The sequence below is a fragment of the Ochotona princeps genome, chromosome 25 (genome assembly GCF_030435755.1).
Source record: "Ochotona princeps isolate mOchPri1 chromosome 25, mOchPri1.hap1, whole genome shotgun sequence".
Lineage (NCBI taxonomy): Eukaryota > Metazoa > Chordata > Mammalia > Lagomorpha > Ochotonidae > Ochotona > Ochotona princeps.
In genome coordinates, this window is record NC_080856.1 from 12,050,001 (window position 1) to 12,072,500 (window position 22,500).

Below are 22,500 nucleotides of genomic sequence, written 5' to 3' on the forward strand. Positions count from 1 at the left end.
ATGTCAGACTCTTTTAACAAAATGTTTCGCTTGCATATCACTGGTGTGTGATTTATTTTGCATCAAGCTTTTTATGTTTAAACACTGACAGGAGTTTAAATACAAAATGTTAGCTGTCACTATTCATTTAGCTGATTATGTGAGATGCCTTAGTTTTGAGGGAAGGGGCACTGTCACCCAAAGAAACAATATTCTGACAAGTTCAAAGAATGCCTTCTTGAGGTCATAATTTTGTAGCCATGCTGCCTAGTCAAAGACAAAGAAATAGACAATACACATTAAATAAGAGCATACTTTTTTAGAGTAGTCAGCTGGTAGGCAGGACAACAGATTTCTCTTTAACTGTTCTGCTGGCAATGCCCTTTCTGTTGCTTTCCATGTGGCATCAATCCTGAAAACTTCAGGCAGTAGTAACCTTACTTATGTGCATCAAATAATTAATCTTTAAGACATGGATAATTTTGTAGCTGCGAATTAATCTGCCTCTCTTCAAGTATGTATTTCCCCTCCCTGTCTCCCGGACCATGTACTTTTCACTAGCATATTCATTCAGTTTCAACAGCATTTGTTTTGCTAACAGGAAGGCTGTATGCAAACCTTTCGGCTGAAGTTCTAAAAATCCACCCAACTATATTCAAACTGATGTAGATTCAGTGAAGTGATCATTAATTTTGCAGAAAAACTGTACTAAAGTTTTGTCAGCTGCTATTACCCTTTGACATTTCTAAGACAGTAATGAAGAATCTGGATTAAATGCTTTTAGTGATCTTGTGAGATCTTCAATTACTGGTCAAAAAAAGGGTTAGTTCATATTAATACCTGCTTGACACCAAAGTTCAAGCGGTTTCCTGAACGCTCTTAGCGTGGCCTTCCATCACTTTGTATACTAGCACTTCTACTTTCATCTTGTTGTCACAACTGACAGTTGTTCCCTTAGTCCTTTTCCATACAGAAATGGTCACCTCAGTTGATTGTTGAGTAATCTATATAAGAATATGAATATACATACATATACATATATCTGTATATATATTCCTATTTGGGGGGGATGTAATGTACAAAAGAGAATTTGAGATTCTTAGTATATTTTCAACTACCTTATCTAGGCATGACAGGGGTTTTGGTTTGCTCCCTTTCGTTGTGAACAGTGGATATGTCCTGATTCCATATTACAGCTGAGATGATAAGATTTATTTATAGTGCATTTTAGAACTAAAAATGCTGCCACACTATTTTCAAAAAAGTAAAAAAAATATGTAAAATTCTGGGAGAATGGATTAACAAGAAAGCTGAGGCCAAAGCCTGTGTCCCGGCTTCTTACTTGCCTGACAGTTTTCTCCCCAACCCTCAGTTTGATGACTGTAAAAGACAAACTCTTCTGTCTGAGAAAATTTGTGTAAGTGTTGTTGTTTTCTTTAGTTCACTCCCCATTCAGATGCCATTTCCTCCTGAACTTCTGAAGCTAATTCCTTTAAGAAAACAAATCGTTTCATTTCTCATCAACTTTCTCAGTTTAAAAAAAAAAACAAAAACTATCATTACACAAAAAATACATCTAAAGTTTTTTTGGCACAATATAATGTTATTAGCTCTGTTAACAGAATTTATCACAGATCTCTGAGTTAGACAATCTACAACTCATCACGACAACAATGAACTAAAAGAAAGGCCTTATGATGTACTCTCTCATTAGTTCTGTCATCCCTATAAAGCTAATGGGTTGGAAAAATCGTCAGTCTTTGGAACAGAAGTTGATATTTAATTGAAAGAAAATGCCTTTTTAAAATTGTAATTTCTTCAATTTTTTAAAAAACACTGGTATGAACGTGGAAAAGGACCATGGAGCCTGAATGAAAGCTGATGTTCATCGGCTTGATAGTAACAACAAAGCACCTGGATATTTGAGAGGAATAAAAGTGCTGCCGCAGTTAAATTAGCGGAGGATGTGTTATATTACTCTAAATATCAACTTTGAGTCTTGTCAGAAGCGTCCATTTTGAACAGCAAAAGCATGACGAGGGGGCCTAGCTACAATTTCAATAACCACAATGTACTTTAGACGATGTCAGTGATAAGAAATAATACATTGATTAGGCTAGTACATTTAATTAAGCTATTTGAAAATAGGTTGTAATCATTAATATTGCTATACTCTTTGTCTTCACAATCATTTTTTCTTTATGAGAAGAGCATCGGTAAAGTTACTTAACATTTTTCTAACACTTTCTTGGTTTCAAAGAGTATAATCTGTTTCTAATCCAACAAAAGAAACGTAAAATTTCATTTAAGGCTGTCTACAAAGAGTCATTGTGGAATATGAAGCCAAATCTTTCTTAATTGGTCAGAAATGACAACTGCTGAACACTTCTTTGTGGAGGTCTGAGTGTAATTCGGTTATAAAGTGATTCTGACGCCAAGCACTGTGAAGGTGCTTTCGCTCTATACCCTGTAGTCAGTCTACCATTTGTAAACACATCTTTTTGATGTTTCTGCCAACATCCTGGCAACAAAGAAGTGCAATTTCAAATGAGCTAATTAACTTAATTGTTGATGAAGCATGAAACAGTTCATTCACCCTGTTAGCTGCACCATGACAACATACGCGTCTCAGGCGGGGAAGTTACTCATCTCCGTGAGCCTATCTGTAGCTCTCTTGTTTAGATCTCTTGTACCCCAGAACTGTGCAGGGAAGATGTTTCATGAAAGTAAATATTCTCACTTGAGGAAGAATTTCTTAGGAATTAAACAAATACAGGCTGAAGAAATTAAGGTTGCACAGTTCTGACTTTAAGCCAAGAGAAGTTATGTCATAGGTGACATGAATATGTAGCCATGTATGTTCCTCAGATTTGAGCGGGCAAAATGGAATAGGGTGAATGAAATACTCATTCATGTGAATTTTAGATGCTATTAGCTTCTATTTTAAAAATTCTGGTTGTTAGATGTACAAACTGAATATTTAAATATGCATTTAAAGTAAGGGATATAAAATCTATAATTCAACTTTCAAGATATGTCTACTAAATGAATGTCCAGGACCCTATACAGTTGTGACTATTCACACCATTATCTGAGATTCTACTACAAACTGCAGCTTAGATATTCTTGCCTTACTATCATATCTCCTAATGATTAATGACACCACTATAAGCAGCTAATATTTTTTATTCATTCAAAAGCCTTCATTGAATGATTTCTGAAATATTTTTAAGAAAAGATGGAACATGACACACGAACTTTTCAGTCTGATGCGCAAACCCACTTGTTGGAATGCACCGAGATCCTGAAGCATGTAGCAGGTTGGATTTTACCTGCCCCATCCCTGGGATATTTATGCCCGTGTGCTTAACAGTCCCACAGAGGCGGTGCCTTCCCCATCCCCAGCAAAACCATAGAAAACCTTACTTTAAAAACTGTCCAAAATCTTCACAGATGCTTTCGCAGCCTGGCCATTTACAAACTCCATGGCCATAGAGAGTGTGAGAGGCCCCCGTCTCCTCATGTGACGAGCTGCAGCAAAAGAACACAACATCAGATTCATCTCAGAAAGCCATAACCACTGCTGGCTGCTAGTGCCTGTCAGGTTACGATCAGTGACAAACAGGTCAAAACAGGTCAATTCAGCTCAGAGCAGTCAGAAAAATTTAATCGTTCTACTGAATAGTTCAACTGCCAAGGCTAGATGATATTCCAATTAGGGGAGAAATAGAACCAAAGATGACTGTTAATAAAGGATGAAAAACTAAGAGGTCTGTATAATATCTTATGCTAATCCTGCCATATGACCTTCATAGCACATTTTACCTCTAAATAAAAAAAATAGATATTCATATGTGGTCTAGTGAGAAAAAAAAGATTTGGTATTTGAAAGAAAAGAATAAGACAGTCGCTGTGAGACTTTAAGAATTCTCTTTTAAAGAAGATGTAGACCTTTAAGTCCACTTAAATTATTGGACACCTTTGTATGGAATATGTGTATTTGAAATTGATTAAAACTTCTACTTAGGAACAGTATTTATTAGCTAGATCGGTACATAATTATCCAAGACTTTTGATAAGTGAGTATTATATTGGATAGATTCGAGAAAAATCAACCAACTTCTGAAACATATAATCATCAAATTAATCTCAATTAAAACAACAGCATGAAAGCTTTCAGAGGCACACCATTTTATAATAATAAAAGCTAACATGAAAAATCTTCCATGATAATCAAATGAAGGTTTGCAACATCACAAAATTATAGCATTCTAATTTAAAACTACATTGTAATTAAAACTTTTTTGTCAAAAATAAAATTTGTTTTGACAAAGAATTTGTTGCAGCAAGACAGCTGCAAATAGAATGCTATCAATCCACCACACTGCCGTGACATTTAGAGCTATATATAACACAAGCCTGAGCTGCAATGTTGTGACATTCCATGCTTCTATTTCATTCTTTAAGAAAAGATTTTGGTTATTATGAGCAATATTTTTTAGCTTATACATTTTATGTAAATTACTGTAAAGGACTTTATAGCAATACGCTTAAATAAATGGAACTAAAAGCAGAAAATCACTTGGATGCTCTGATGACAGGGACAGTGTACAACTACAATAAAACTGTGTCGAAAAATTTCCCAGCATCCTACCTTCAGCATTGGTAACTGAAGTCAAGTGATTTTCTGCATATGTTTTTAGTAAAATTTATTCAGAAATATCTTGTTTTGTTACAGTTACAAATTCCAGCAGGCCACAAACATTTTTTCAAAAGGCAAACTGATCTTTCAGATACTAGCTTCTTATACCTCTGTTTATGTATTGACATGTATCATCTGTGTTCTGGGAACATGTTCGAAACTTGCATCTAGGCGGTTTGTATGGATCCTTAAGTAACGGAAATTAAGTAAGTAGTTTTTAATTAAAAAGTGGTAAAAAATGTTTATCGCAATCAGGGCAGGCACAATATCCTAGTCATAAAGATACAATGGCAGACACTATCGTTGCAAATGCAGATAAGAAAATAAATTTTTGCAGCAGACTCAACAACTGTATCCATTGAACTGCTGATGTCAGAACCGCTTATATTTGCAAACAAATAGAAGGGGACTTTTAAAAGTTCATGGAAAATTGAATTAAAAAGATAAGTTTATTTTGGTGCAGAAATTACTGAAATTTACTCACAGCTTTTTTCATAACATGCATTTTTCATGAGTTTTTAAAAGTCTTTTCAAATACTCAGATGTCAAAATTTTGTGCATCAAGGTAAATTTATCTTTTATAATCCATTCCACAATCTTTTTGAAGTACCCCTAATGTGTAAGATAAACAGTCTAACAATTTCGATTTAATTTATTCTTCGATTTTATTTATTCTTGACCCTATGAAGTTGTCATCGTAAGCTTCATCGATGGCGACAATAAAACGTTAGCTATACATAGAACACTGTGCATGGGAATTTACCTGTCTCGCCTTGCATTTAGAACTGAAGACTGTCCATTCACTATGGAATGATGAGTTATTGGTGGTGATGCTTTGGAAGTGGTGGAGGAGGTAGTTGAGGAGGAATTGTTAGTAGTGAGGTCTAGCCCTCCATGTTTAATGCCATTGTCTTCCATACTGTGAACTCCAGTCACTTCCTTCCATAACTGCTGAATCTCAGCAGGACTTAAGCCAGCTACAAAAAGGAAAGAAAACCTCACTAATATAACAAGTCAAAACATATATTATGATATTAGTGTCATGACTGGATTAGTACCAACAACAAAGGTGATGCTATCAGCGTTAGTTACTACAGAATGAAAATCTCTTTGAAACTATCAGCATCATCGGCTTTGTTTTGAAGAATCAGTTATTTACTAAATACTACCAATTTGTAATAGCATTGAGAGTAACAGCACTGGGAATAGTAATAAGGATTCTTTTTAAAAAACCAATAATTGATGCTTAAAAATCAAACTACTCGATTTTTAAGAGCTGGTTCTACCTATTGCTAATACCTAGTTTTTATCAGAGAGGGACCAAAAAAGAGATGGATTTCACAAACACATATCAAGAGAATGAACAGAACTTAACTTTGCAAATCAAGAAATGTCAAGGAAATATAGTAAACATGGCTTGAAAGAAAAGGATATTTTAGTCATAAGGTCATTTGGTCTTTATCTGAGAGACAAATGAAGCAACTACATTTCATTTCAGGGCTCCTAGATTGACTAGTATCCCACAGACACATGGATCAATTAAGCAGAAATCTCTAGAACTCCCCTTTAATCTATGACTAACAGTAGAATAAATCAAGAACTCAAAAACATAAAGCCCTTCATATTATATAAGATTGCCTGATACTGTAAAAATTAAAATAAAAAACCAAGGCATGGTCCTTTAGTTTTTATTTACACTTTAGAAATCAGGTATTGAGAGGCATTTTGTTCAGTAGTTGACTTAAAAATAGTACTTACACGAATATGTGCCAAGTACTGTGCTTTTTTATGGTTGCTATAATATTTATGCTCTTTAGCTCTCATTACAATCAAAAATAACTGATAAGGAAACAAAGGAAACATCAAAAAATGAAAATTAACAATAAAAATGTATCTGAATTCATCAGGTTTACATATGGTAAAGTTATGATGTAAATCCAGGCGGTCCAGGTTCACCTCCTTTGCTCTTACCATAGTAAGAAAATATTGACATTGCTGAACAAAGATATACAGAGGGGATAAAGCTATAATTATCATAATGATCATTTTTTGAGCATTTACTACATTCTGGTGCTTTATCCCTCACATTCATTATCCCAGTTAATCTCACTTAAGGGTGAGCATCTTTATAACTTACAAATGACTGAAAGCAGGCTGTGGAAGGTTCAGAATGTTGCCCCAAATCCTTACACTCATTTCCTTTGGACACAATTCAAACTCAGTGCCATAAAATTCCTACTCAATGGATCCACAACATGTAGTATCAATACAGAAGTGCTGCTCAAAAAAATCCGCTCCACCCACCCACCAGCAGCTAACACATATCTATTGGATACTTTAGTAATATTGATCAGTCAAGAGATGTGTGGGGTAGGGAGGCTGAGACAATCAGGGAAGACAAGGGCAAGACCAGAGTATGAGATGGGGATGACAACTAATACCTGACTTTCCTGCCAGTGGGAAAATCAATGATCTAAACAGACAATAGCAACACAATTGTCTCTGTTCCAAACATAACTTCTGGTCAAAGTATTTACCACAGCAATCTTCTATTGCTATGACTACCACAATTTCATCAGCACATTCTTTTTGGTGATCACATGGGCACGTCTTTTCCGTCAGAACTTTCACCATCCAGCTGCGTTCTCTGCTCCCCCATCAACTCTTGTCTGGACCATGGCGGTGATTTTCTGTCTTCCTGCTTTTAGCTTGTCTTGAATATAATTTCCTCTTCACATAGCAACCAAAAAGTGTATTTTTACACATAAATTTGGTCCTTTTAAATTCCCAAACAAAGCTTCCAAAGTCTTTCAAGGACCTTTAGGGGGAAAAAATTGACCATCTTTACTGGGGCCTATTTTGGTGTCACAACTATTGTTCAGGCCTTTGTTTCCTGATTCTGTGTTCTCTCTCTCTCTTTCTCCATTTTACTGTGTCAACCTTCTATTACTTTAGGTGAGATCAGTTGCATTCAGGGTGGTATGGCCGTGGACACCTTCTACTAGTTCACAGCATGGAACTTTCCCTTTGCAGCCTCTGCTCTGGCTGCTCCCAAGACTTGGAGACACTTGACTGTCCCACGGCTCTCCCTCTCCCTCCACAGATGGCTCAGAGGCCACTTTCTTTGACGACCCTTTGGCCACACTCTGTCACTGCCCTCCTACACTCTACTTCCTAGCATTCCTTAACTCCTCAATCTACTTTTATTTTTTCCAGTGTTTTCCTGTCTGAAACACTATTATCGACCTAATTTCCATTTACCCGTCTTTTTCTTACTAACACAAGTTTCTCTCCATTACAGTTTACATTTCTGAGGAATAGCTACCCACTGTCTGGAGCAGTTCCTTGTATGTGCTCTGTAAATGTTGATCTCATTAATTATAATAGAATCCTACAGTTCTCAAAGACATGTTGGTTCCCGCACAGTTGTGTGACCTTTCATGGCCATTCTATTTATGAACATCGCTATCTGTGAGACCAATGTCTACAGAACAATGGACAAAACTAGTTGATTCTAGCATATATTGAGTGGCTGATAATATTTGATATTTTAAGTAAATATTTAAATAATTTTAGAGATCCTACTAGTTAGTGATATTAATAATTGAGCTTTGAAATCTATTTACTGTGGTTCATGTAACAATTCACTTACCTTCTAAAAGTAGATTTCCATGGTACTATTTGTTGGTACTGAAAATTTATGAAATTGTCATGCTACTGCAGTGATAAGGTAACAAATACTAGGAATGTGGCAGGCACTCAAAAAAGATTTGAAAGCTGTTTATTATACAAATATAACTTTTTAGTTAAATATAAAAGGAAATTGTTTTTGAATATTACGGATAAGTGGAAGAGAATGAAGAGATCAAAAAGAGTGTCCTCTGAGTAACAGTGACTCTTAACAGTGCACATCAGAATCACCTTGAGATAGTAAAACAACCATGGCGCAGATCAATGAGTCCACATTTGTGTGGGTTGGACACAGGCATCAGTAGCTTTTAAAATGCCACAGGTGATTCAAAATACAAACAATTGGGAAGGAGTTATAACAAAGAGGATTACCTTGCTCCTAGAAGCAAGTTTTCACATTTAAAAGTTTTTTAGCCCTGTTTCATAGATGCCAAGTATGTATGAAGAAGACATAACTCCCAGTCAGTTTAGGAATCAGCAATTGATATCTTCCAACCTTAGGCTTCCTGATATTGCCATGCAACCTTAGGGGATTTCTCAGACCTTCTATGTTCAAAATGAAGCTCCGGTTGGAAGAGCCACCCAGACCACCAAAAATATGTGCTCAGTGCTTCACACATGAATACCGTAAGTCAATATGGTTATGTATATACACTTTCTAATAAATCAGTGTTCGCCTTTATAGGTAAGGACACTGTAGCAAGAAAAGTGATCTGTTCTAAAGCACGTGGCCCCAGCCCTCATCACATTTCTAAAAGTTCAACTCCTCATATTTCCTCTGAGTGGTTTATTTTTTTCCCATCTTCCCCTTTGTTTTTCTGTTTGCCATGCACCACCGTATTTTTGTCAACTACTCGATTCTGTTTTCTACACTAACATGTGTAGTCCCTGATGGTATGGGTTTTGGTCTGTCCTCTTCATGGTGACATACTGTATGCTTACCAGATTGCTTGCAGTGAGTGAAAATTCGTTGAATATGGCTTGTAAGTTATTTGCAGTTGGGCAGGATCTGTACTGTGTCAGCCAACATGCTCTGGCCATCACTGGACTGTATCATTGTAAGAGAATAACCAACTTCCATCTTCAGTGAAGATCATTTGGTTTCTCTGAATAGCTTTCAAGCATATATACTGTATTAGCACCCAACAGCTTTACAACCATGTAATTTAAAGTCTGTATAACCACAAACAATGAAGGAGCCCTATTCTGCTTTTGGATAATGATGGGCTCGTTCTCACTGCTAGAACTAAAAATAAGTATTGAAAGATTTGTTTCCACAGGAGTGAACAAAAGGATGACTCCTTAATAAAACTGCATAGAATACCCTAGCCAGGCAATTATAAAATAATTCTTTAATCCCTGCATTCAGAGTTTGTGGAATAACTATGAAGTGCCAAGCACTGTGCTAACAATTAAAGTTTGATCATTCATATCTCGATTATGCATCCTTGGGGCAAACAAGGCTGAACATTTTCCATGATGTTACTTACTGGTAAAAAATCTCATTAGCAATTTTCTATTCAACAATAAAAGATTATTTCACCATACTCTCCTTTTCCTTGCAAAGTAACTTTTTCAGATTAAGTAATTTTTATACACCATGATGCAAAGGAAATCTACTGAGACATTTTAATTAGCATATTTAGTAATGCTCTGTGCTCTGCTTATTTTCTAGGTTACTTATCATAAAAATGAATGTGGGCGGCAGTATTTGATCACATACTTTGTTAGGTCGAGTTGACAGCCAAGCTTGTGATTTGAAGTGGTGCACCTTGGACTCCTCACTTTTCCATCTTAAATTTCACATTTTGAAAAACTAGTATACACACGTGGCGGAGGCAGGTCAATGCTAGCAAGAATACCCACTGTCAACGGAGATTTCCCTCCTGAACTTTGTTCTTGGGTCCCCAGTTCCTCCCTTTACTCCTGAAGCATTTCTCAAGCCTCGTATGTGCCTATGTGTACATCCACAAACTCAGTATGAGACTGTTTTATATCTGACTAGCAGGCTGCTATCACCCAAAGATACGTCAACTTTTTCTTAAAAGATTTATTTCATTTTCATTAGAAAATCAAATACACAGAGAGGAAGATCTTCCATGCACTGATTCACTCCCCAGGTGACTGCAATGGCCTGAGCTGAACCAATCCGAAGCCAGGAGCCAGGAGCCTCTTTTGGGTTTCCCATGTGGGTGCAGGGTCCCAAGGCTTTGGCCCTTCCTCAACTGGTTTTCCAGACCACAAGCAGGGAGTTGGTTGGGTAGTGGAGCTGCCGGTATTAGAACCAGTGCCCGTATGGGATGCCGGCGTATGCAAGGCGAGGATTTTAGCCTCTAGGCTACCACACTGGGCCCATATATGACATCTTTTAAAATGTCCGTCTAGAAGCAGGTGTCTGGCCTCATCATGAAGCTACTACTCGGCATGTCTGCATCTCATACAGGAATACCTGGGCTTTGAGCTCTGGTTCCAATCATAATTCTATTATCTTCCTGAATTGGCGGCAATGGGGGATGGCTCGTGTATCCTGGGCTTCCTGCTACTCATTCAAGGAACTTGGAATGAATCCTCAGTTCCTCACTTTGCCCTGGCCTAGTCTTAGACAGGCATTTTGGGGACATGAACCAACAGACATAAGCTCTCTCCTTTGCAAACAAATCAAATATAAATAAAAAAGACAAAAAGAAAATGCATGTCTAGTGGAATGTGCATCAAACACACATTTTGTCCAAATGCTACATTAGAGAGAATAAAAATAGATATTTGGTTAAAACTGAAACCAAGAAAAACATCCCCACCAAAGAAGAAAGCTCTGAAATGCAGCGGCATATGGGATGTATATGCAGGCAGAGTGACATCCTTCTTTCGAGTCTTCCTCACAAGATATAAAGAATGGTTTGAAGCTGGCATGGTGGAACTGTGAGGCAGGCTGTCACCAGCAAGGCCGGCCCTGCGGAGGCGTGTCGGATCAAGTGCTGCCACTCCACCTCTGATCCAGCTCCCTTCTAGTTCCCTAAGCTAGGGAATGAAACCCTTCTTCCTGTCTGTGTCTCTGTGTATCTCTTCTTCTCTCTAAGGTTCTCCTTTTCAATTAAATAAACAAATCTTTTTTTAAAGAGTTTACTATTTTAAATGATTTCATTTTCTTTGAACAGTTCTCTCATTCTAAGCTCAATTTGTATAGAAACTGCTATTTCTTTTTTTTTTTTTTTTAAAGATTTTATTATTATTATTGGAAAGCCGGATATAGAGAGAGGAGGAGAGACAGAGAGGAAGACCTTCCATCCGATGTTTCACTCCCCAAGTGAGCCGCAACGGGCCGATGCGCGCCGATCCGATGCCGGGAACCTGGAACCTCTTCCAGGCCTCCCACGTGGGTGCAGGGTCCCAAATCTTTGGGCCGTCCTCGACTGCTTTCCCAGGCCACAAGCAGGGAGCTAGATGGGAAGTGGAGCTGCCGGGATTAGAACCGGCGCCCATATGGGATCCCGGGGCGTTCAAGGCGAGGACTTTAGCCGCTAGGCCACGCCGCCGGGCCCTAGAAACTGCTATTTCAAAATACTGTAGACTAGGCTGATTGTAGCATTTCTTGTTTTGTCTATTATGTTGCTACAAAAAATCCAATATTCTAACTTTCAGGAACTCAGAAACACATAAAACATCAGAATAAAATAAAAGCATCACCACATATCTTTCAGGCCACGTAGTGGTTCCCTTATTCCCAGGAGAAATATATTCTATTTTGCCATCGATGTCTCAAATACTGACAGTACCAAACCTTATAATTTCATGTCTTTTTAATCTTAACTGAGTACTAATCTACACAGCAACTGTAACTTTCATAGTTTGAGATACAAAGCCAAAGTTAGCAGAGCTTTCTCTTTCATTCTTCATAATCTCATTGACAGAAGGTTTGTTTTTATCATAAGTCTTAGCAACCTCAACGATGTTGTTCCCTTAAGATTTTTTACTGAAAATAAAGTACTTCACATCTTCTGTGGAGCATCTGCAAATTGCTAGCATCACTTCTTTTGTGCTTTGAGACACTTTCAAGGGGGAAACATGGGTTACCTGAATACAAGCACTACAATATCACAACTATTCGGCTGACAACCAAGGCAGGTGCTAAGTAACAAACAGAAGGGTGAGGTATACAGTTTGGATTCGCTGAACTGAAGGATGATTTGCATCCTAGGCGAGACTGCATGTGAGTCTACTGCATCACCCACACTCGCAAACAACTGAGAACTTACAAACTGCTTATTTCTGGAATTTTCCACTTATTTTTATGGACTGTGGTTGACCACAGATAACTGAAACTGCAAAAGTAACAGTGCATAAAAGAGGGTAATTACCGTAGTCAGCTGTGACTAAATTGTGTATTGTCAAAAACACATTGAAATTTAAAGTGAATAATTTCATGTTTGCCAACCAGCAGATCATTGTAACAGATCACTAAAAGGTGTTGCTCAGTTTAAGCACTAAACATAAACTATTCCATCAATATATTAAATAGCTTTACAACCAGCATCTTCTTCAACATTGACTTTATTAAAAGATCTATTTATTTTTATTGGAAAGGCAGATTCACAGAGGGGATAGACAAGACAGAGAGAGAATCTTCTGTCTGTTGGTTCATTCCCCAAATGGTTGCAACGGCTGAAGCTCAGCTGATCTGAAGCCAGGAGCCAGGAGCCTTAGCTGGGTCTCCTACATAGATGCTGGGTCCCCAGGACCTAGGCCATCCTCTGCTGCTTTCCCAGGCCACAAGCAGGGAGCTGGATACAAAGTGAAGAAACCGGGACACAACTGGTGCCCATATGGGATGCCGGGAGCGCAAGGTAGATCAGCCTGTTGAGCCACAGAGCTGGTACCTCAAAACTGATCTTAAGTTTACCATTTTTTTGCTTGAGCTTTGTGTACCTGCTGTCATTCCATACGCAAACCATATACATACCAGAAATGGCAATTTCATTGTTTAGTTTACATAAAAACCCGATTTTATACATGTTAATATTTATGATGACTTAACTGCTTAATATCTGGAATAATTTATGTGGAAAATTGTACATTTATCAAAATTATTATGGTTGATGTTTCTGAATTTTACCTACATATTTTTCATATAATTTAAGAAGCTACAACTCTAACAGTAGCCTGCAGATATGTCAAGTTGTAGGGACAAACAAAATATGAGGGGCAGACATTGCAATTAGGGTTCATGTCCACCACTGGATCATTTCCCAACAGTACATATCACCTAGAGCTAGGCTGTATGAAAATCAGGAGTCTGAACCTCCACTTGCATCCACTACACGTGTGACAAAGACTCAGGTACTGGAGCCTAAGCTTGCTGCCTCTCAGGATGCACATTACCAGGGAGCTGACGCCGGAAGTGGAGCCGGGACAGAAATCCTAGCACTCCAGTATGGGATGGAGGCATCCCAAGTGTGTCTTCATTATTGCAGCAAATGCCCTTTCTCTTCTGTTTACCTTAAGTCATCCCTAGATCACAGCCATGCTCTAATACAATGCAAATGCAATCTCAACAGTACTGACACTTTATTTGTTCCTTAGGGGATCATAAAACATCTGAATGTTCAGTACATCACAGGTTTTCTTTCCTCTGAGTATTTTTTGCTCTACAGTTAGTTGACTCCATGCATGTGGAGCTGACCCACACAGAATGCTGGCTCTATGTTTATTTACTGTAGCTGGTGTTTCTGACATAGTCTGTCTGCCCACTGGGTCTCCACAATCAAACCTTTCAAAGCCAATCACATAAATGATAAGAAAATAGTCTTGATGACTCTAGTTTTTATGGCTTTCAAGACACAAATATGAATATGGGGCAATAAATTCATTAAATTTGTGAACTTAGGTATTCAAATGCTCCTTTTCATCTTAATTCACAGAAATGTATTTTAGTAATTTCAACATTTCTTTCTAAAATATTTTTAATACCTAGTTTTTGCTCAACTGGAGATCTGTTTTCAGAGGTACTTCTTTCCCTATATATTCTGCATTCTGTACATTTTATCACTCATATGGCTTAGGCAGATCAAAAAATCAGGACATAGCGAGAAAATGTAACACTGTCCAAAACAACAAGCCAGGGAAAATGTGAAAATTTTTCATTTGAAAATCATTACATCATAAGAATGAATCATAAACAGTCATTACCTCACAAGAAATTGCCTTTTTAGGTGAGAGGTTTTGGTAGATATTAAACAAATACATTTTACATGAATTACACTGTGTCCATATACATATGTTAAAATTTCTTGAGATGCTTGCATGATTTTTACTAATATAGGATGTGGTAGATCAGACTTTCCTATTTGGGGGAGAGTCATGTAACTGGATCCTAAATATAGATTTTTTTTTAATTTAAGTTTTAATGAAATACATCAATGAGATGAATGTACTACTTCGTTTAACTGCATCTCCTACCAAAGAAATTCATGTTTACAACTGAATTAATTTACAAACATTAACTTTTTTTTTAAAAGAGAACATTATTTGGAAGAGAAACAGACGAAGAACCTCTTTCACGGGGTCTCTTTCCATAGGCGTGCTACAATTGAGGTAGGCCAGACTGAAGCCAGGAGCCAAAATTCCACGTGGGAGTTTTGGCACCTGAGTGGCAAAGATTCAAGGATCTGAGGTGTTACAACTGTGTCCTAGGGCACATGGGAGCAGGAAGCTGGAACCAGGACGGAAGCTGGGCTCAAGTTCAAGCACTCTACCATGGGATGCAGGCAGCCCAAGCAGCATCTTACCCACTGTGCCACATGCTTGCCTTGCTTTGTCTCCTCGATTGTCCTCAAATTATATTATCTTTCCTGAGCACAACAGTTTGAAAATAGGACATTCATTGTAGGAATTCATCTCTTCAAAATAACTCAGAAAAAATGGGTTCACTTTTCCGTTTTCCTTTCCCTATGTAAGCTTCAACTGCCTGGAAGTGTTTGAATCAGAACAACTGGAACATCTGAAGTCCGACTAAAGAGGAAAACTAGCAAACATAAGTCGGTTACTGAGGCAGGAGAAAGACAGAGAAAAATATGTATCACAACGTTTTCATTTCACCTGCTGTAAAAGAATGACCATGTACATTATGAAGACTGACTTTCACCTGGTTATCATATCTATATTTATTTATTCTTCATTTTCTTTGGTGTGCCCCAGGGAATCAGCAATTACTACTTTAACATGAACCTTCCTATGACATGTATAATTCACTTGAATTAAAGTTCATTTGTATGAGTGTCTATTTCAATAAAATCCAAATGCAAATAACCATATTCTTGTATACAATTTGATGATCTATCACTTTGACCTAAATGGAGAATTTTAGCAGAGTTGTTTTACTTTTGCTTTCCTTGTCACTTACATATCTTTCCATTTCCCAAACGTTGAAAGCCACTCATAAAGTTGTATTATCTGAGTGCATCCAACCTTCTCATAAAAAACAAGTGCATTTGACAGATTTTACATTGTATTCTAATTTAATATGCATATACAAGCAATTTTATTTGAAAGAACACAGAGCAAATATGGCTCCAAAATATACTATGTGTTTCACAAAACACAACTTAGAATGTGTCCCGTTAAAATACATAGTTCTCTTTCCCTGTGGAATTTTGGGTGTGAAGGTTCTTTTTTTATCAGTTGTCCAATCAAACTCTTATCAGCTCACCTACGTTAAATGCAGTACCCTCAGCTTTTCAGTAACCCAATCCCCTACACATCTCCCTGAATCTCCAACCACGCCTGAACTGCATTGCCCTTATAAATTATTTTCTGCCCCAAAGACTAATAAATATACATTTAACATCTAAGAAAACATGTGAAAGCAGTTTTATGGCCCACTTGAAAGCTGTGTGTAGTAAAATTTCTGAGCCTCGAGAAAATGGGTCATGCGACCACGTTAACAATCATGCTTTCAAAAATGAACTTGAAGCTCATAAAAACAACGGGTCTCAGGGTCCGAGGCAGACAGGCCATGAAACACGAGCATGTGCAAGAGCAGACATCCACACCGGGGAGTACCTTGAGGCAGCGACTGGACAGGAAGCGCCGCCTGGCCAGGAGGAATGGAGATGAGTCCCTGGCGCTGGAGGCTGAGCAGATGCTGCTGTTGCTGGAGCTGTTGCATCTGGAGAAGCTGCTGCTGGAAGACAAGCTGCTGGGCTGCCAACTGCTGCTGCTGCTGCTGCTGTTGCTGCTGCTGCTGCTGTTGCTGCGGGTGTCAAAAAACAAAAAAACAAAGCCAACCCAGTAAACAGCTGGGACCGTGCTCTGCTCCAGTCCTCTCACAGGGAAGCGTACATGCCTGTCATTGCCTGTGTGGGTTCTCGGCCAACCCATGATCAAAGTTCAGGAGTGTAAGCTGAGCAAGGACTGGTTGTTCTCTTGCCTTCCTCTCAAATATTAAACAGCACTCGAGGACTTGGGAACTGGCATTACCAGTCTAGGGAATCAGACTTAGCCGAGTTTTTAATCAGCTTACTGAAAAGGATAACAAATCTATGTAGACTAAAGGCATAACATTTTATAAGGGGCAATGAACTTCTACAATGCTCTTAGTTGTTTTTCTCTCTCCAGTTGAGTAAGTCTGTGGTGGTCTCTAGTGACCTATTAGTGAACTGGGAGACAGTCTATTCAGGACAGGCCTGTTAGCTCTCTTTGCCTGTCCACTCTTGGTGGAATATTTTAAAGGCAGAATTATGTTCAAGAGAAAAAAAAATAGGTGCCCTTATTAGAAGGGAAAGTGTGACTCCCAATTTTACGAGGCATTCAAGACAAAGCAGAGTTCTTTGGACTCCAGAGGGCAGGAAGGAGTGGTCACACTCAGAGAGGCCGCTGCGGAGGACCTTTCCTACAGAGTTTGGGGAAAAGAGAAACTTCTGATGCGCTCACTGGAAAACAGACTGCATAATGGAGCAAGTCATGTGGATTGGCCAGAGCCTCCCGAGAAATAAGGGAGCAATTTCTATTCTGTAGTTGATGGCTGTCTGAAATTCTATTCACAAATCCAAACAGAAACAAACCCTCAGGAGGTCAAACCTGTTTCCTGTACGTTTGCATAATGGGCAGCTTGAAGACACCCGTTCTGATACCTGCTGATCAATTTAACTGCTTCAACATGTTTTGTTTGTATTATGTTTATATTTGATGCAGTTTGCTGACAAGTGCAAGCTAGGCCTGAGAAGCCAGCATGTCAGTTTGATTTATGAGCATATCAAACTGTAACTTTCTCCTCGCCACTCCAAACCTACAGTAGCAGTTCATTAATCAGGGGGCCTGCGACTTTGAAATCTGTGCTCAACCTGTTTCACCCCTTGTCTCCCCACCCCCAACCATGGGCTATATTTGTGTGCAGGTTCTCTGAGCTTCACGAAAAAAACAAAAAAAAGGAAAGACAAAAGTAAGGTTTCTTTACCACCTTAGCTTCCAAGTAAACACAAGAGAGTCAGCGCTTTGTCCACCACACAGCTTGCTTTCGATACGCTGTGATTCATGGCTGAACATCAAACAGCTGCACTGGGTTGCTTCTCTAAGTCCCATGCCACGCAACAAGGGAAAGCATGAGAGTTCCACACTGACTGTTATTAAGCTCAGGAAACGGAGGCAAGTCAGCGTGGCAGACAGCACAGGCCTGGCTCTGGGGAGATCTAAGAAGATCTTGGCCTCCTGGAGCCCCTTCTCCACCTGCTGCTGTTCTCCTGAATGCAGTCACCAGATCCTACCTCTTTCGCTTGCTTGCCGGGATGCTGCGGCTGCTGTGGGGGCTGCGGCTGCTGGGGCGGCTGCTGGGGTGGCTGCTGGGGCGGCTGCTGGGGCGGCGGCTGCTGTTGCTGCTGCTGCAAAAGCTGAAGATGTAACTGCTCTTGCTGTTTCTTGTAAAACTCTTGTAGTTGTTGCTGAATAAACCATTTTGACTTTAATAAATAAAGGCAAAAGTTTCATGTAGCATAAAATCTCCTAAACTCTCCTAGATTGGCCTATGGTAGGGCAGCCAGTGAAATTCACCTCACAAAACAAACAAACAAACAAACAAAAAGAGAAACCAACAACAAAAATATGCATTGGATTCAAGCAGACGGCTCTACATACATTTTTTCCCCCAAAGCAGCTTTGAAAATTTCCATTCCAGAATCCCCCCCAAAAAAAAAACCCCTAAAGAGAAAGGTCTAGAGGCTCTGCCTCAAAGGGCCAGAGCCAAAGAAGTCACATAACAAGCTACAGCCCAATAAGCATGGAAACATAGGTTATATTCAACTATTTAGAAAAATCAATCTGCATAAAATCAGGCTACTTGATTCGGGGTGGTGGCCGGGGGGCTGGGGGTGGTTATCCCACCAGATGCTCAGAACACGTCACAGAAATACCAGCTACTGGTCTGTGGTCATTAGCATAGAGCGTAACAAAGTCATATAAAAAGATCCAGGAAAGAGTATCATTCTTCTACGATAAGCAAGTTTGTATCATCAAGACAACTTTATACAGATTCAAGGTGGCACGGTATTGTTTCTGTTTTAAAAACATAAACTTCATGAATCTGTACCTTAGCCCCTAACTTTAAGTAGATTCTTTCTCCTTCTGAATAATGGCTATATTTTGACAAGGAAAAATCTTGCATGCTACTTCCTCCATTTCAACAAAATACTCAGTTCAAATGTCACGATTATGTTTACTAAAGGAATGTTAAAATGTTAGGAGTTTTAAAAGCAACAGTCACCCGAGAAGTGTCTTGGAACTTTGGTTGAGAAGTCTACAAATACAACGTACCTAAATGTTCGAAGATTTACAACTTGCTTGATCCAAATTTTTAAATTATGCCTCTTTCTGCTGATTTAAGAACCTAAATGAACTTCAGTAGACTAAGGAATGTGACTTTCCTTACGCAGTTCTACAGCTAAGATGTTTCATGAACGCTGTAGTATGCCGACAGGCTATCCTGCAAGTGGGGACCATCTTGTTGCATGCACCCACTTCCCTATTCACACGGTGCGCCCAGCTTCCGGGCCCTGCTGGGACATCAGAGCAGGTTAGCCACATTACCTGCTGCAGCATGACTGCCTGTTGCTGCTGGAGAAGGGCCTGGAGCTGCTGAGGAGACAGGACTTGCTGCTGCAGGATCTGCTGCATCTGCTGGGGGGTGATCACCTGGGGTGTCATCATGGCCACCGACACAGGCACCTTGCTCAGACAGAGAGAAAGAAAGTCATCATTGTCTATCTCCGTGAGATTCACTCTGCTGCCCCGGAAGGCCAGTCCGCTCGGAGGGATACATGGCTTGCGGCTTCCGCAATACTGCGAAAGCATCCCACGAGTTAGGCACCAGCTTTCAGGGGCATCCACTCTAAGCAGACATCAGCCTAGCTGCCACCTCCTACATGGCACGTTCAGATGTCTGAGCTCTCTGGCTGGTCCAGAGAGAAACAAACAAACATAGGGTGATGTTCTCCACAACTCCTGACTGATCAACCACTGTTAATGTCACAGAGCTGTAAGTAAAAAGCATTTTGAAATGTTTCAAAGGTAGGATTAAAACAGGCCACTAACAAATCATTGGAAACAATGAATCGTATAAATTCTTGGTACCTAAGCTAGTAAAAAGCACTTTTGTCAAATACACTCCCTGATGTAACATAATCACCTGGTTCATAGTATTTACATATAGCATATATGTAAATGCACATAACAACATGTACTACCACACAAGCACATACATACACTAGGTCTATATGGATGTATCCAGGAAAAGAGCAATCACTGACAGGTCCTCGGAGGGGATTGTAAGCCTAGGATTTCAGTTCATCTTTGAACGTTTTCATTTTCCAGGCAGTGTATACCAAGAGGCTCAGAAAGCTAAAAGATCACTGAAAGCTTACTCATACAACTGAAAACAAAATTCAAACTATTTATTTTGAACTTGACTTTTCCACCACTTCCTTTGTCTTTCATTTTCAGAGACTGAAAAGGACTCAAAGAAAGGGAAGATTAAGGATGTGGAGGAAGATGCAGAGACAACAAAGAATGGAGTGAAAAAAAAAAAGGAGAAGTTGCAGAGAATGCTGAGAAAGAGAAAGGATGTGGAGACAGAGGGCAAAGATGGCAAAAGGCCCAGCAGGAAAGTGTTGCCTTGAAGCTTCCCATACCTGCTGTACTGGGAGGGGTCTCCTCTCTACACAGGTGATGAGCAACACACTTACCACCAGCTTTACAGCCTTTTAAAAAGCAATAGCTTTCTTCCCCAGGAGAAAAAACAATTTGCCTTCACTGTAATTAAAAGTAAGTGTTTATGTAAATACTGCTCTGGAACACATGTCTATAGGACAATGTGTCTTTCTCAACGACAACAACAAATTAATAGATTGCTTCATTTTTAATGTTGTTCAAACTTTTATAGTCTTGCACTTTCTGTTATAATGGTAGAAGAAATTAATAATGAAAAAGAGTTCAGAAAAAAATAGCAATCCTGGAAAGATTAATTACTTTTTTCCAAAAAAAAATCTTCATATTTAATCATGAAAAATAATCCTGTCTTCTTTTTTTATGGCTGACATCTTGAAACACGAATTAATTTGAATCTAATTTTGTAATAAGAACAAGAAACATTATGACAGAGAATAGTGATTTTCAAAAATATTTCTGGATTTGTAGCATATATTGACATACCTATAGGTTAGCATGCTTGGGTTCATCATCACATGAAATACAGACAGAAATCACAGACATGGAGATTCACGCGTGTCCATGGAGCACACGTGTGCACTGAAAGCACCTAAGTAGTTGGCCCTGTGAGAGGTGGCTTGCCACACCCTTGCCTCATGCTTACCTGTCATTTTCAACGTATTAGGTGTTTTCACTTTATTGTCCTCTATAGCTACAAGTAAAATGACTTTACGTATATATTCACAACACATGAACTTCCCAGGGTAGGGTCTATGAAGGGATGCGTGCCATGGCACATTGCAAGTTGACAGAAATCAGCTTATTCCTGTGATACGATTCTACAGTTTGCTGGAGCTGTTGCTAATTTACTGCAGGAACACATTTAACCCAAGGTTTCACTTGAAAATTCTTTAACACTCTTTAGTTCTTTCACTCAAATGGCTTGAATGTCTTAGAAGCAGTTGTTCTGACACATAAACAAACCATCCTACCTAAAAATCATATACCGGAAATGTTCAGATGCATCTGATGCTTGGAAAATTTTAAGTAGACTCTGGCCTTCCTTCTAGGAAACACAATTTGCAGGCATAAAGATACGTTGAGAGATAGCCTAAGACAACGAACTGAATGCTATTCTTCATAATTGTAAACCCACAAAATAATTACATAGGTAGGAAACTACAAGTACGCTTCCCAGGGATTTCCAGCAATATACATAAACCAACGCAGTTGTTTCTAAATCCACTCACAAAAACTCAAAGTAAGACAGATGAGGCTACTACAGAGTTAAAGTAGTTTAATGAACAGAAAATTAGTTTTCCCTACAAGTATCAGATCTGTGTTTTATGTGGGCTGTCCCATTTGCTTTGTTCAGAAATCATACTTTTTAAACCACAGAATCTTTCTATTTCTAGCATTCGGTTTAAGCAACACATTTTCTTTATTGCTCCTTCATCGCTTCTGCTATTTTGCCACTGCGTGGTTCTGTTTTTTGGGTTGTTTTTTTTTTTTTTTTGTCTTTTTTGTTTTTCTTAACTACCTCATATACTCCAGGAATTCACTGGAAAAAGAAAAATAGAGATGAACTGAAATAAAACTACTTACCAACATTTATATAGACACAGCCAGAATTCAATACACGCAAGTCTAGGAATAACTCTTCAGAATGCACATATCTTATCAAGTTCATAATTAAGCTGAAGGAACTATCTTTCACTAGATGTATAGTTTGATTAGTGAAAATATTCTAAAGAGACACCATCATTTAGATCTATGATAGGGAAGCAGGGGGGAAAATATCTCAGATATGCTTCCTGGTGAGAATTAAAAAAAAAAAAAATCAAGTGGTACTACCACCAAATGAGATCAGAAGAAACAGGTGAGCGAGTTAGAAAACACTCAGGCATCCTTGCTAAGATGGCCAGAGGTAGCAGAAACGATCA

The 22,500-nt window shown here is 38.8% G+C and overlaps 1 protein-coding gene across 11 annotated transcripts in view; it reads right to left on the reverse strand.

The window, feature by feature from the left end:
• FOXP2 (forkhead box P2) overlaps positions 1–22,500 on the reverse strand; it is a 353,823-nt gene that overhangs the window by 42,007 nt on the left and 289,316 nt on the right. For 3 of the 11 annotated variants that reach the window (XM_058654887.1, XM_058654892.1, XM_058654891.1), the window contains 5 exons: positions 19,442–19,579; positions 18,127–18,300; positions 16,427–16,604; positions 5,445–5,658; positions 3,406–3,510 (listed from right to left, as the gene is read on the reverse strand). In XM_058654887.1, the coding sequence (XP_058510870.1) occupies positions 3,406–3,510; positions 5,445–5,658; positions 16,427–16,604; positions 18,127–18,300; positions 19,442–19,579 (809 nt within the window). Of the gene's footprint in view, positions 1–3,405; positions 3,511–5,444; positions 5,659–16,426; positions 16,611–18,126; positions 18,319–19,441; positions 19,580–22,500 lie in introns of all 11 variants that reach the window. The other 8 variants (XM_058654882.1, XM_058654888.1, XM_058654889.1 and 5 more) reach the window with 5 other exon arrangements.